This window comes from Littorina saxatilis, linkage group LG10 (genome assembly GCF_037325665.1).
Source record: "Littorina saxatilis isolate snail1 linkage group LG10, US_GU_Lsax_2.0, whole genome shotgun sequence".
Classification (NCBI taxonomy): Eukaryota; Metazoa; Mollusca; class Gastropoda; order Littorinimorpha; family Littorinidae; genus Littorina; species Littorina saxatilis.
The window spans coordinates 29171516-29187780 of NC_090254.1; the positions used below are offsets into that span (position 1 = coordinate 29171516).

Genomic DNA, 16265 nt, shown 5'->3' on the forward strand with positions numbered 1-16265 from the left:
AGCACCCTGCAGTAAATGTTTCATCTGTGACAATGCTCGAAATGTTGACGTAATTCCAATGCCCATATCCTTCTCTTGTTACCTCATCTAGCCAAAACCATTGAAGATAGAAAGACATTTATTGAACAAACTAGATGCACAACACCAGTCTTAACACGTTTTGTTCTTACATGTATATGAAAATATTGATGGCCATGGAATGGTTTGAAAAAAAAGACGGTTTTTTCCTTCAAAACGGTCTAGGTCTGCCGGAAGTCGTATTTTTTCAAACCATTCATTTGAGGATCAATATTTTGATATACATACAAGAACAAAACTTGTTAAGAATGATGTGTTGCATATTTTTTGTTCAATAAATGTCTTTCTATCTTCAACGGTTTTGGCTATATGAGCTATATGCATGCATAGGATGACCGTATTGCTTTTTTTGCGTTTTCAGGGTATGCCGCTTTGCGCCTGGTTTTTAGATATAAATAAGGACCAGGACTATAAAAAAAATTACTGTTTTTAGTTGTAACAAACTCACTTTGTTGGAAAAACATGTCCTTTGAATTGTGTGCCAACATTTATTTTGTAGAATTTGAGTGTATAAATAGTAAATTGCTGAACACAATACTGTGAAACCTGCCTCCACTGACATTCAATGACTGATTGAGCTCCAATACTGTGCATAATTTGGTCATTTGTGTCGTTGATTAATGAAAAAGCACGCTTGCGGACATCATTTTTAGCTTGCTTTACCTATTACTTTTGTTTTCAAAATGGTTGCGCTGATGTTTTCCTTCTAAACCGCATGCAAACTAAACTAATCTTTTCAGTTCATACCGCAACTTCAATGGCAGTTAAAATGACTTTTAATGCTGTTAAGGAGCAAGTTCCGCAAATTGAGAGGCATACACTGCATCAGACGAACTTCTTTTAACTTACAACGCTGAAGTTGAAGATTACCAACAGTTATTTACAATCATCAGAACGGGACAGAAAGGGACAATCCTCAAAGACCAGGATGGAGACAGAAGTGGAAACAAGTTTTGTTCTTTGTTTTAAACAAAAAATCAAAGGAAAATTCAGTCATTCACAGGTATTTTTCACTGGTGCAAAAGAAGAAATCAAATGTAAAGATTTGATTGTTAAACCGGTGAAACAAAGACAAAAGCAAAAAGATGATAATTTTTTGCAGTTCAGTTTCATTTCAAGAAAAAGTTAATCAGATGCAATAATCTATCACAAATGCAACAACTGAACATTTTTCATTTGGTTTATTCTTAATGAATAAAAGAGGCCATTTTGTATGTGACATGCACAGTCTAAACTGTCAAAATGTCATTTGTTTAGACAAAAGAGTTTATATGAATGTCGGATTGTTTTTAAATTAGCTACCACAAGTTTCAGAACATTTGATCAAAGACATTTTCCACAAAAACAATGAGAAACAAGAAGAGCAAACGCTCGATCGAGTCACTTTCGCAGTTCTGAATATTATATGAGGCATCAGATGGACAGGAAGAAATTGCTATTCACAACACAATACAGATGTAAATAATTTGATGTAAAGAATAATCCTATAAAGTTTGAATCAAATCCGATGAATAGTTTCAGAGATATGATATTTCAATTTTTTTCCTTCAAGACATACCTGTGACCTTGAAAAAGGTCAAAGGTCACCAAAGCAGACGTCAAAGTGTAGAGGTCACTGGGAGTCACGTTCACATAAAATTTGAGCCCGGTCACTTTTATAGTTTCCGAGAAAAGCCCAACGTTAAGTTGTGTGTTGCCGAACAGAAAAGGCTAGTTATCTCCCTTGTTTTTCTGATAACGTTCGTAAAAGGCTACAGATGTAAATACTTTGATGTAAAGAATAATCCTACAAAGTTTCAATCACATCCGATGAACTTTGTCAAAGATATAAAATGTCTAATTTTTCCTTTGACGCTGACCTGTGACCTTGAAAAAGGTCAAAGGTCAACGAAACCATCGTTAAAGTGTAGAGGTCATTGGAGGTCACGACTAAACAAAATATGAGCCGGATCGCTTTGATAGTTTCCGAGAAAAGTCCAACGTTAAGGTGGTGTCTACGGACGGCCGGCCGGCCGGACGGCCGGCCGGACAGACTAACACTGACCGATTACATAGAGTCACTTTTTCTCAAGTGACTCAAAAACTCAACAGAAAAAAAATATGTTTATGCTTTATGACTTTAGGGTCATCTAAAGTGTATCATCTTTATCAATGAAAATTTTTCAACAAGAATGTGAAAGAAAAAACATTTGTATAGTGAGAACAGCACATCATATTTAAATTTAGAATGCATAATTAGATACCAATGTGATCGGCAAAGTAACTTACAACTGTACAAAAGATATGCTTTAGTCATACATGACTTTAAGATTTATATAGCTGCTTTTGGGTTCACTTGAATTTTTCTGTACAAAAGATAAAAGATTTAAAAGAATAATAAGTTAGTCTATATTTAGCTGCTTTCACTTGTTAGAACCAAACCACAGATATGAATTGACAATAGACGATGTTCTGAAAAATACTCTGTCGGGTGAATGCTCTTGGAAACATTGAGGTACCACTTGGCACGTGCTACTATCGGCCAATCACTAGCAAGGAGTGCGTCTTCAGGTGTGGTCCTTGTCCAAGTGTGGAGACAGGTAGTGATTGGCCTGTAGTGTCACGCAGGAAAGCTTGCCTCAATGTTTCCAAGAGTATTCACTTTTTCACAATCCATACAAATCCGGCAGAGTTATTTCAAGAATTCGTCCATTAAAGGTGCCTTCCTTTTCATGTAAACAATGGTCTACCATATATAAAGACACACAAAACTGTTCACTAGGGAAGGAAGTTAAAGGTACCATTTAATTCAAAATGAATACTTATCCCTTGCAGATGCTTGCATGTGGCCAATGTGCACCATATAAAAGGCATAACATTTTACTTCATTTTCAGAATTGGACAGAATTTTACATATTATTTAACAAACCTTCTATACATCTGTGATAAAAACATAGCAATTCAGGCAGAGAAAGAATGAATAAAATATTCAAACAATTTCTAATAGCATTACACATTTTGGACTTGACATTTTCAAAGATTTTTGAGCATATGTTTACACAGGCAAATCAGAAAAGAACTTCAACAACAAAAGTACTGGTTCAAAAAGATGTAAACTTGTACCATTATTGTATATGGTTCATATGCATACAAAATGAAAACAGAAAAAAAAATGGGACAGATTTCTATCAGAGACAACAAACCGGGGTAAAATATGTTCAATTAGTAAAGTTCAATAAACTGCCAAAAATACAAAATATCTGCATATGCATAACAGTATCATATACATTTTTCTGTACAACTGTGCATAAACTCATCATGCAAATGAAATGTAAAGTAAGGCCAGGACGGGCAAGCAAAGAACAGTATATGTCTTTTCGACAACGCAAGGATTCTGGCAAAAGATGCTGTAATTCCAACCAATGAAGAAACAACGGCAAAAGAAGAATTCCTCCCGGGATGTGTAGCAAGTAAAGGCAATGAAACGTTAGATGCAACCGATGAAGTGAAGTGAAGCCAAACAAAACACACACACACACAAGAAAGAGGTGTGTTGTGTAGCGAATGAGATGGATCAGAGTACCTTCCACGTGGACAATCACTTGTAAAGGTGAACCCCCCTTTCAAGGCTTTCCAATTTAAGACTCCCTCTCTTTTAGACCGTTTTCTCAGATTTTCTGTTCATAGCCACAGTAAATTTACCACCTCTTTTTAAAGACTTGATTTTTTTCTGATTTTTGGAGGTCTTAAATGTGTGTGTGTGTAGGGGGGGGTCCCGACAGATCTGTGCAGGCTATTAAATGTGTGTGTGTGTGTGGGGGGGGGGCCCGACAGATCTGTGCAGGCTATTAAATGGGATAAGAACTTCCTTTCACTTGGACACATACCGCAAATCAGCAGGGAGGCTATCTCCTGTGCGGAGGACAATTTTGGTTGAACTGATTTCCCAGATTGACATGGATATTTCAGTTACAAAGTTAATTCACAAAGAAATTCCTACTTTGCACAGACAGATGTGCGAGTCAAAGAATGCTCTTAGCACATGAAAGTGACTGCAGGGTTCTGTGGTGTACCCAGGAAAGAAACCATTGTTGATCAAGAACACAGAACAAACAGCCTATACAATCAGAACAGAACATGTTACAGACACATGCCATGATGCTGCAAAAAGAACTGGTCCTAGTGCCTACCTCTGCAATTATATGTCAAGTTATAAAATCATTGCTAATATAGACTATTTCAACTTTTTCACACAAATCCATGAACGACTGAGCAAACCCATCCCTAGCAAAAAAAACTTTCTAAATTTCCATTTAACTGTTTACAAAAAGAAATTTGTGAAGAAAATCTACTGGGCTGGCTTTAAACGTGCATGTATCAACTAGTGTCTACATACCTTCATGAGCTTAAAGAGCGAAGACCTGGATAAAGAATGCGTTCCTAGCAATAATGGGGACAAATTCAATTTAACAAATAATACACATGTATTGATAAAATGTTGAGCTTGATGAGTTTTCACACACACATTTTTCAGTTTGAAAGTCTACAGTATTTTCCAAACAGTAACAAATGCACAGGCAAGTTTAAAAATTCAAAGATAGTGATTTCACATTGATCTAAATATGCAAGAGAATAATCCAAGTTTCTTGTCATATTTTCAAATAGGATTAAACAATGAACGAATCAATAGTCAATTAAAGAAAATGTTTCATTTAGAAAAAGTAGCTGCAATGAGAAGTGAATAGTGAAAGGCAAGGTTTCCAAAATAGTCAAGAAATTTGAAATTTTAGTTTAAAACTTGCGTGCAAATGCAAGAAAGTGATGAAAAAGTTTTAATACATTTCAGAAGAAAATGATGAGGTAGATAAAAGTAAAATCATAAACCCAAGGAAATGGAGAGTAAACGTTTTTTCTGCATTTGATTCTTTTCCTCAAATATATGAAATGATATGAATAGATCTTCTTCTTCTTCTTCAGCGTTCGACGATAATATGAATAGATCAAACAAATGCATAGTGTAAAGAAAATAGAAGAAGAAAAAAAGAATATTTGTAAAAGTAATAAGACATTTTAAAGTTTAATAATTAAAAAACAGGTAATTTAGAATCAAACATTCAACAGAACATTAGTAGGGATCAGCGCTTTCAAACTGTGAATCACGGATAATGTATGCTGTACATTTATGTATAACGTCAACGTTTCTCCTTTCAATGCAAAGTGCCAATCGATGTTTTCTGTTTTTGCGTGACAATTTGACAGGAAAAGATTAGCCCAGACTGCATGACCGTCCCAACATGGTCCAGAGAAAGTCAGCACGCTCACCTATAATTTACAGTCATAAGACAAACATTTCAAAGGGTTCCGTTCTCATTTATCCAACACTCTACAAGTCTCGGTGGTTGTAAAAGGCTCAACATGCTTTTAAAGGCAGTCAGTCCCTCCTGCATAAACAATTCACCATTTCGAATGTGGCCAGTGTTGTACACAGGATAAGACCATCTCTTCACTTGGACACATACCAATAATCAACATCCTGACTGCCTCCTGTGCAGAGTGGAATATTGTTACTGAATTAATGTTTTAATTGACACTTCCATCAATCTGCAAACTTAGTTCATAACAAAATTCCAACTCTGCAGAGGAAGCAGTCACATGCTGATTTTGGTGAGTGGCCAAGTGACGGACTTAACCCGTGTACAAGCCTGGCCAGATCTGAAACAGTTAGCTGAATTGTTTTCTTGGGAAGGAATGTGCCTTTAAAACAACCATTATTGTGATGAGGGGAAAGAGGGACAGGATACAGAAAAGAGGGACAGGATACAGGAAAGAGGGACAGGATACAGGAAAGAGGGACAGGATACAGGAAAGAGGGACAGGATACAGGAAAGAGGGACAGGATACAGGAAAGAGGGACAGGATACAGGAAAGAGGGACAGGATACAGAAAAGAGCGTTCTCACAGACTGTAAGACCGCGGCTGGAACTGGGTGTTGAGTGAAAACACCCTCAAGCACAAAGTGGCGTTACACAGTAAACACACCCACTAACAGCAAGTTACTGTCACATCCTGTACAATTTCTATCAAATCCAGAATAGATAGACTGCTCATGTTCCAAAGTCAAGAATAAAAATACAAGAAAGGTATGGTATTGGACCGTTTGATAACAGACAAAATGAAACGTTCACGTGTTTGTGCGTTCGCTTCAAAGACCACAATGTTGACGTACTGGTGAATACATGTACTTCGCTTATATGATTAAACGTCCCAATAGCTAACCGTCTTTGTTTGCATTTTTCTCATTTCCAAGAAGTCGGTACTACAGCCAAATTGCAAAGAACACACCCTGTACATATTTTACGACGATAGTTACAGAGCTAAAAAAATGGCAAGAACTTGAATAATCTGTACACACCACCTGCCCACATCCTTTTTCCCATCACACCTTTCTGATTAAAGCGGCTCGACACCAACAAAACTTAAAACGCAAATCACGGCTCAATCACAACCACCGCTCATTCACAATCTGCAAACATCACATCATGAATTAATATCAATCACAACTGCAACTCCTTCACAATCACGGCATCAAAACAATCAAACATTTTCCTCCATTTTTTCTCGACAGTATCGTCTGAGTATTTCTTGCTTCCCTTTGAACTATGAACGCCTCAAATATAATTGCTCATGTGATATTCCCCCATAACCATCTCTCTGTTCACTCACATGACATTGTATCAATGCAAAATAGGAAGTCATATCTGTCCTCATTATTTGTCTACAAACATTTTAAGGTTTCACAACAATTAATTTGGCGTTTTAAGCGCATGATATTTTCTGTCTGATCATATTTACTCTGGCTTAGTGTGATGTAATCAATATAACTAACCCTGACTTTGATTCGTGTCACTGAACCAGTGTTGATTCCGCTGAGCAAGCAAACAATCTTATCTCCCTTTGCTCCCTTCTTCGTTGTTGACAAATCTAACAGAAAATAAAGTAGGACAAAATGCTTAGTGGAAGAACACTTCTGCGCAAACAACACAAGCATGCTTTGTGGTGAATACTTGCGTGGTTGAGTATGTGGAGTTTAACATCAGTGACACATAAATTTACCCAATAAGTCATAATGTTATCCATGCCAAAAGCATGTTTTTCGATGATCTGAACTAACAAAGCTCCCAAGTTTTACCCCTTTTTTTGCACATTGCCCAAATTGTGATTATTGTGCTGCATTTTCATGAATCAACCATCAATGACTTTTGTGCTGCATTTTCAAGAATCAAACGTGGACGATTTTTGTTCAGTAATGTTTTCCCAGCGGTTTTCTTTCACATAATATAAAATGTTTTCTAAAATTGACAATGCTTAACGTGGTGGGAAAGGATGATGAATACAATACACATGGAACACAGCTGAATATCCGCCATGAAAACCCCAGTTACACTTTGAGAACAAACACTGGACTTGTGTCAATAGAACTATTTCTCAAATTACACTTAGCTTTCAATTAAGTGCTGTTCCACAGCGCCGTACCTGACTTTTTCATCATTCTTCCTCTTTTCAGGCAAAACATGTTTCTGTTTTTTAAAGATTATCTTTGAAGAATAAGATAATCAAATAATTACTGGCCTTTGAAGACTTTTCACAATGCAATAAGTCAAACACATCTCTGTAACGAACAATAGTTACGCTCCATAGAGCAGCATTTCATTGTATGACCATAGAATTAGTGACAAAATCATCTTCCCTTCAAATAATACACTGCCTTTAAAAGGACTTGTTCATGAAAAATAAATTGCACATCTTATATTCCACTCAGTCACAAGAAACACTCAGACTGTTTAACTTGGTGACAGACAAACCATAACCCTGTATCACACACTCGAACAAAGCAACAAAAAAAGGTTAGTTACAAAAGATTTACATTCCTCTGTTTAGTATTAACCACCATACAAGAAAAAAGAACAATCTTACAGCAGGAATAACTGTTAAATCACAAATCATGTACAAAAATCAATAATTTCCCGACCAAGGGAGACAAACGCTTGTAACTCCTTCCTCATTGCTGCTTGCAGCTGCTGTTCTTGCCTCCCTTCGCTTCGGCAGCGTTGGGTTTGCGTGCTTTGCGATTCCGGTTGTCTAGTGTTGACCTTTTCTGACCTTGAACAGGCTGAAAGCTGCCTCCTTGTGACCCTTCCTCAAAGGAACTGTCATGATTGCTTCCGTCAGCAGATGTTGGTGTTTCTGAAATAGATCAATAAAATGACAGTGTGAAAAATACAGAGGTCATCTTCTGTCATACTATAAATAGAGCTTAAACAATGACCACGAGTTGATTACTGGAAAATAAACCACGAGTGGGTATTTGCAGCCGCTTGGTAATTCACGAGTGTGCACACAAAGCAAATGGCATCGTCTGTCGACTAGTCACAAAAACAAACCTGGCGAGGTATGCGTGTACTTTATACACGTCAGCCATTGTTGTTACAGTTTTGAGTCAACGTTGTATTCTTCCGCAACAGGGTCCAATCGTCTGGGTTTCAAATGATGTCATGTTCTAAAAATAAATTCTAGTATTGATTATTTTTTAGCCCTCTTTATTCTTACTTCGAATAATCCACGTGTGATTTTGGTGTAATCAAAGTAGTTCGTTCTAATTTCTCACTTGTCTAAAAATAATCAACTAGATTTAATCCACCCCTCGGTTGCATTACAGGAGTTGTATAATATCCCTTTATCAGAAAACTCGGGTCGCTTCCATCCAGTGAAACGCTAGCAGATCAAGAGTCGCGCTAGTGTTTAGGTGTAATTAGCCACCTGCACTTCTGACAGTTCTATGAGTTATCACATAAATAGTCTAAGAGCGCAAAACTGTAGCTTTAAAAAAAGTGAACTTGATCAACCTTGCCTGTTAGATGTTAATATTTTGGCATCATTTTTGATGTCAAATATCCATTCCTCTTAAATATACCTTTAAAGTGAGATGCTATTTGACCCTGTTATGTGCCAGACTTACGTCAGGGTTGGGCGCCATTTTGAATCAGCCGCCATCTTGGATACTGAAAAGTCAGAAATGTGACATCCCACCTGGGTGTCTTCTAATATGTTATCTGAAGAAAGGCGCTTTTCTCTATTCATTTAAACTTTCTGAGCTTGTTTTAAATCCAAATATACCATATCTATATGTTTTTGAAATCAGAAAATCATACAGAATACGATGAAATCATTTTTGAATCGATTACTCACCTTTTAATTTTAATTTTAATTTTCAGATTTTTAATGACCAAACTCATTAATTAATTGTTAAGCTTCCACGCTGAAATGCAATCCCTTAGTACAGGCTTCGTCAAAAAACTTCAATGAATTTGATTGAAAAATTAGGGTGTGACGGTGCCGCCTCAACTTTCACAAAAAGCCGGATATGACGTCATTAAATCCCATTGTCTGTCAACCTTCTCAAACTTTTTATTCAAAGTTTTAGGGTTAGTCATGTTACCCTAATCTACTGATTTAAGTATATGCTCATCAAACAGAACCATTGCCAGAACATAGCATACAACACTCAATACCTTGAGCAGTGATGAGAGGATTGAGTGTGCCTTTCAGACGCCGCAAACTTCCCCGAACCCCTGGCTCCCACTCAATGGCTCCCTCTGATGTGCGCACAATGTGGTGAGAGAGACAGGACGCAGTTAGTGCACAGCAGGGTCAGGTGATGGGCAAAGCGGTGATGGGGTGGATGAAACAGGGTGAATCAAGAACCAAATGGTTTAAAGAAACAGGGCTAACTTTTTTTAACACCTCATAAAAACTGGAAAATTTGGATAAGAAAACCTCATTTATCAGACCTCATTTACTCCAGATATTTTCTCCCCCACAATGTCACTAAATTTACCTCAATCTAAAACGTTCCTCTCTTTTAAGACCTAAAAAAACACCAAATGTAGGTCTGATAAGAGAAGGAGACTTAAGATGGAGGTAAATTCAGTGAGGCTATGAAGAAAAGGTCTGAGAAAATGAGGTCTGATAAGAGAAGGAGACTTAAGATGGAGGTAAATTCAGTGAGGCTATGAAGAAAAGGTCTGAGAAAATGTAGGTCTGATAAGAGAAGGAGACTTAAGATGGAGGTAAATTCAGTGAGGCTATGAAGAAAAGGTCTGAGAAAATGAGGTCTGATAAGAGAAGGAGACTTAAGATGGAGGGTGCTAAACCAGAGGTTCCACTCTACAATTTGTTCTCACAATCATGTTTACCACCACAGATCTGTCCAGGCTGTTACATGTAACAAGAGCTTCCCTCCACTGGGACCAAGCTACCAAAAATCAACAGCCTCAGCTGGCTACTTCATGTGCAGTTAGATTTTTCATTGTGAAAATTAATTTTTCAAATTAGCATTGGTGTCACTTATGAAATCAATTCATCAAAAACTCCCACTCTGCATTGAATTTCAAAGCAGCCAAGCTATTGAGTGTAGGTATGTGTCAAAGCAGCCAAGCTATTGAGTTTAGGTATGTGTCAAAGCAGCCAAGCTATTGAGTTTAGGTATGTGTCAAAGCAGCCAAGCTATTGAGTTTAGGTATGTGTCCAAGTGAAAGGATGCTCTTATTCCACGTCTGGGTAGATCTGAGCGGTGAACCTGATCATATATGTGGAAAAGACAGTACATGTGATGTTGTACCTTTAAAAGGAATGAAGATGATTACTTAATGCAAGTTAGAAGTTAAAATGATAACGCATGCAACTAATAACTACCAGCCAGGTTATTGTTGTCAGAAGTTTAAAAGTAGCAATAAAAAAAAACTACATCAGGCTAAGTTTGGCACAAAAAAAGATGTCACTATTCTAATTTGAAAGGTATAAATGCATATGGGGAGAAAAAGATCCCTCTCATGCCTGACAACAAGCTGTTTACACATAACCATATCTGCCATAGCCTGTCACTACAATCCATATGCTAGTCGAACACAACCATTCCCAAAACCTTCTACTACATCATAATAAAATCAGCATTGGATGTTTCCTGGCATATAGAACAGGGTGGATGATACGCTTTGAGGAGGGGTTGGGCTGTGACAGAAATCAGATGAGGTAGGGAGAGCATACAGACACAGCCAGCCAGCCAGCCAGCCAGCCAGCCAGCCAGCCAGCCAGAATATTCAGAAGGGTGATCTGAAAGATAACATGTAAAGAAACGGTGCATGTCAAGTGTTGTTCCCAAGCCTGAGTCTTCAGTCATCGATGCATACCATCTGACCAGCCGGTAGTTTTGGACATGTAGGAGGTCTTCAGACCATCAATTTTGCTACCGAGCGGACAAAGCCAGGACATTTGGACCTATACATGTTTTCAATCTGAGGAAGGGAACAACACTGGCATGAGACAGTGAGTCTTCTTCTTCTTCCTTCATGGGCTGAAACTCCCAAGTCTTTTACGTGTATGACCATTTTTACCCCACCATTTAGGCAGCCATACGCCACTTTTGGGGGATCCATGCTTGGTATTTTCATGTTTCTGTAACCCACTGAACTCTGACAAGGATTACAGGATCTTTTCCGTGCGCTCTTGGTCTTGTCCTTGCGTGTACACAAAAAGCGGGATAAGGCTCTGGCAGGTCTGCACATAAGTTGACCTGGGAGATCTGAAAAATCTCCACCCTTAACCCACCAGGGATTCGAATCCACGACCTTCCGCTTAGGTGGCCGATGTCTTATCCACTAGGCCATTGCACCCGTCAGTGACAGTGAGTGGAAGAAGCTAGTGGTGCAAATTATAGGTGAGACACCTTAACACCCTACCTGTCAGGGAGAGAAAGAGGCTAGTGGAGCAAAGTATAGGTGAGATGCCCTACCTAGTACCTGTCAGTGATAGTGGGAGAAAAAGGCTAGTGGTGCACAGTATAGGTGAGACACCCTACCTGTCAGTGACAGTGGGAGAAAAAGAGGCTGGTGGTGCACAGTATAGGTGAGACACCCTACCTGTCAGTGACAGTGGGAGAAAAAGAGGCTGGTGGTGCACAGTATAGGTGAGACACCCTACCTGTCAGTGACAGTGAGAGAAAGAAGCGAGTGGTGCACAGTATAGGTGAGACACCCTACCTGTCAGTGACAGTGGGAGAAAAAGAGGCTAGTGGTGCACAGTATAGGTGAGACAGCCTACCTGTCAGTGACAGTGGGAGAAAAAGGCTAGTGGTGCACAGTATAGGTGAGAAAGCCTACCTGTCAGTGGCAGTGAGAGAAAGAAGCTAGTGGTGCACAGTATAGGTGAGACACCCTACCTGTCAGTGATAGTGAGAGAAAGAGGCTAGTGGTGCACAGTATAGGTGACAGCCTACCTGTCTGTGACAGTGAGAGAAAGAAGCTAGTGGTGCACAGTGACAGTGAGAGAAAGAGGCTAGTGGTGCACAGTGACAGTGAGAGAAAGAGGCTAGTGGTGCATAGTGTAGGTGAAACAGCCTACCTTGTCAGTGACAGTGAGAGAAAGAGGCTAGTGGTGCAGTGACAGTGAGAGAAAGAGGCTAGTGGTGCACAGTTACAGTGAGAGAAAGAGGCTAGTGTTGCATAGTGTAGGTGAAACAGCCTACCTTGTCAGTGACAGTGAGAGAAAGAGGCTAGTGGTGCACAGTGACAGTGAGAGAAAGAGGCTAGTGGTGCACAGTGACAGTGAGAGAAAGAGGCTAGTGGTGCATAGTGTAGGTGAAACAGCCTACCTTGTCAGTGACAGTGAGAGAAAGAGGCTAGTGGTGCAGTGACAGTGAGAGAAAGAGGCTAGTGGTGCACAGTTACAGTGAGAGAAAGAGGCTAGTGGTGCACAGTGACAGTGAGAGAAAGAGGCTAGTGGTGCACAGTGACAGTGAGAGAAAGAAGCTAGTGGTGCACAGTGACAGTGAGAGAAAGAGGCTAGTGGTGCACAGTGACAGTGAGAGAAAGAGGCTAGTGGTGCATAGTGTAGGTGAAACAGCCTACCTTGTCAGTGACAGTGAGAGAAAGAGGCTAGTGGTGCACAGTGACAGTGAGAGAAAGAGGCTAGTGGTGCATAGTGTAGGTGAAACAGCCTACCTTGTCAGTGACAGTGAGAGAAAGAGGCTAGTGGTGCAGTGACAGTGAGAGAAAGAGGCTAGTGGTGCACAGTTACAGTGAGAGAAAGAGGCTAGTGTTGCACAGTAACAGTGAGCAGGCATGGGAATTGAAAATTGTAAAAAAGGCTGAAAATTTATAACTGAAGACGCGAAGCGTCAAGTTGATGGCGCGAAGCGCCTACCTTTACTAGGGGGGTCCGGGGGCATGCCCCCCCGGAAAAAAAAATTCTCCAAAGAACCCAGATGTTATAGAATCAGAGTTTTTAGTACCAATTTTTGCTTTTTTGAAGAAAAAATATATATACATGTATTATATGGTTTAAATTTGTTAAAAAATTGATCTGTTGAGACAAACAGGAAAATGTAACTTGTAACACAATCTGTGCAATCTGGTTTACTTTCAAACATAAAAGTTCAAGTAACAGTGCGTGAACAAAGTACGGAAAGTTTTCGCGGGCTTTTGCGCAAAGGCAAAAGTAACCGGTGCTTTTTTTGTGTGCCTCCCCCTTTATTTTTTCGGCAGACACTTTTGTTTTTTCGGCGGAACAAAAAAACCCAAGAAATTCCTCCGAGGTAGGAAAAACACCCCCGTCAGAAGTCAGAAGTCAGAAGCCAGAAGTCAGAAGTCAGAAGTCAGAAGTCTGAAGTCTGAAGTCTGAAGCCAGAAGCGAGAAGCCAGAAGCCAGAAGTCAGAAGTCAGAAGTCTGAAGTCTGAAGTCAGAAGTCAGAAGTCAGAAGTCTGAAGTCTGAAGTCAGAAGTCAGAAGTCAGAAGTCAGAAGTCTGAAGTCAGAAGTCAGAAGTCAGAAGTCAGAATGTTTATTCGCGTAAAGGGTACGTCGAGGTTGGTGGCAGTGAGAATGGTTATTTCCCTTTGAGCATTAATATGTCACTCTTAATCTTAATCCACCAATAACTCCCTAACCGTGTGTTTGACTGGTCCCAATTTTTGTAAGGACCGTCTCAGGAATGTATAGAACCTGTTCACCAAGTTTGGTGACGATCGGTCCGTTCATTCTTGAGATCTATATGCGAACACAAACAAACAAACAAACAAACACATCGAGTGAAACCTATACACACCCCTATACCGGGGGTGTAAAAATCAATTCCCATGCCTGAGTGAGAGAAAGAGGCTAGTGGTGCACAGTGACAGTGAGACAGCCTACCTGCCAGGGGCAAGGAGCGCGAGACAGGAACGCTGGTCTTGACGGCTGTGGTGTGCAGGTCATCGGGGTGTGTCTGACGCCGGTGATACGTGGGGTCGATGGCCGTCGCGATGTTAAAACCGTTCCCCTGGCTAGTCAGGCTGCAAGGAAAGCCATCACTTTATTTCATTGCATTCATACTTAATAGACGAAATATGTAAATAGCTCTGTGGGGTTTATATGGGTTGTGAAAGAGGGAACACTCTTGCAATAAGTGAGGCAAACTTTCTACACATGCTTCATGTCCACGTGTTTCAGACTTTACGTCCCTTAGTGACTGACCAGTATAATGTCCTGTGGGAAAGTTTGAGTATTCACTCTTTCGCAATCCATACAAACCAGACAGAGTTAATTCTGAACATTATAAGATGTTTGGTGGCTTGTTGACAGACCAGCTTTTTTGTTGGTCCAAGGGGACCATATCGTCTTTTGTTTCATCTTTATCGATAAATATGAGACAAAAGGCGATATGCTCCCCGAGGACCAACAACAAAATGCTGGTCTGACGACAAGCCACCAAACATCGTTTTTGTCATCATTTTGGTTGTGCAACAAAATGCACAATAACCCACAGGGAGACGAATTTTTTTAATCCAACTGCGGGCCACAAAGCATCGTCACAGTAGCTCGAGATAACACATCAACCTTGTATGTGACGTCAAACGTAGCTTGTTGACGCTTTTCTTCCAGTCTGAAAATGTACAGAGCTGCGATCATACCTGTGAGTTCAGTAAGTGTTCAGCATATTTCTTTTCTTTTTTAGTGTTTATGACTTTTCGTTGTGGATTTTGCGATAACAGAGATAAGTTGCAAATTGACCATGAGTCGCCGCGGTAATTATCAACATTGATTGGGTCTTTGAGAGTGAATGCTTACAATCGTTGTCCTCGGAAACACAAATCCAAAGCCGCGATGGTTCCACACATCAAACAATCAGCCTGATTGGCTTTTACTTTGACAATCCACGTTTCATCTGAAAGCTCAAACCCATTCACCACCTCGATTTATTGCATGGGGAACATGAGATTTATTTCCCAGGTGGCTGTGAATGAAAACTCGTGAAAATGATGACAAGAGCTGTTGTCATCATTTTCACGAGTTTTCATTCACAGCCACCTGGGAAATAAATCTCATGTTCCCCATGCAATAAATCCCCGGTTCCCATAGTTGCAGGAAGCAGGTTATACATGGATAATCAAAAGCAAACCCAATAGAAACGCTCGGGGATTCTTCGGCTCTTTTCATTGGCGTTTCCCCAGACCTAGACAGACGACACTGCTTTGCAAAGTTCCAAAAACGAACTGGCAAACTGGCAAAAAACTACTTCATGAAAGGTCATAAATTCATCACAAACAAATGAAACCTAGCGATATGTTCCGTCTTCTTACAAAGTCATGGAGTGATTGTTTCTGTGTTACGATACACAGACGTTCGGAGAACCACGAACATCAAGTCAAACCAATTGACCCCTGACACACACATTTTGACTCGTGCACAAGACGTTGTATCGATAAACGAAGCGCAAATAAGAAATAATAATAAAAGCAAAGAACATAGCAACAAGATATGCAAACATTTAACAAAGACGAGCAAGCAGAATGACAGGTCTAACTCAAAACAAAGAGGCAATGAGCTGGAAACAAGATCGCGATTCTTTCCTTCGCTGCACGACGCATATCTTCTGTGACCTTTGACCCGATGTGCCTTGCTGCACGATGCAAATCGTATGTGACCTTTGACCCAACGTAGCTTCCACATTCGATCACTAAGCTTAATACTTATCTCAATATTTTATGAACTCAAAACACAGAAAGTTGCTTTCACACGCCAGCTTTGATTGTAACAACGTGGTGGGGCCCAAAAACATGTATTATCAAAACGGAACTCGTGTTTCAAAGCATGGCTCCCTCTGTTGATTTTGCACCTT

General features: G+C 39.7%; 1 protein-coding gene across 1 annotated transcript in view; it reads right to left on the reverse strand.

Moving 5' to 3' along the window:
- Nucleotides 1-1244: 1244 nt before the first annotated feature.
- The window catches only part of LOC138979020 (uncharacterized abhydrolase domain-containing protein DDB_G0269086-like), a 46964-nt gene continuing 31943 nt past the window's right edge, over nucleotides 1245-16265 (reverse strand). The window contains exons 13-15 of the mRNA XM_070351835.1: nucleotides 14300-14439; nucleotides 9627-9710; nucleotides 1245-8301 (exon numbers count right to left, since the gene is read on the reverse strand). Coding sequence (XP_070207936.1) covers nucleotides 8117-8301; nucleotides 9627-9710; nucleotides 14300-14439 — 409 coding nt within the window. The 3' untranslated portion in view covers nucleotides 1245-8116. The remainder of the gene's footprint in view (nucleotides 8302-9626; nucleotides 9711-14299; nucleotides 14440-16265) is intronic.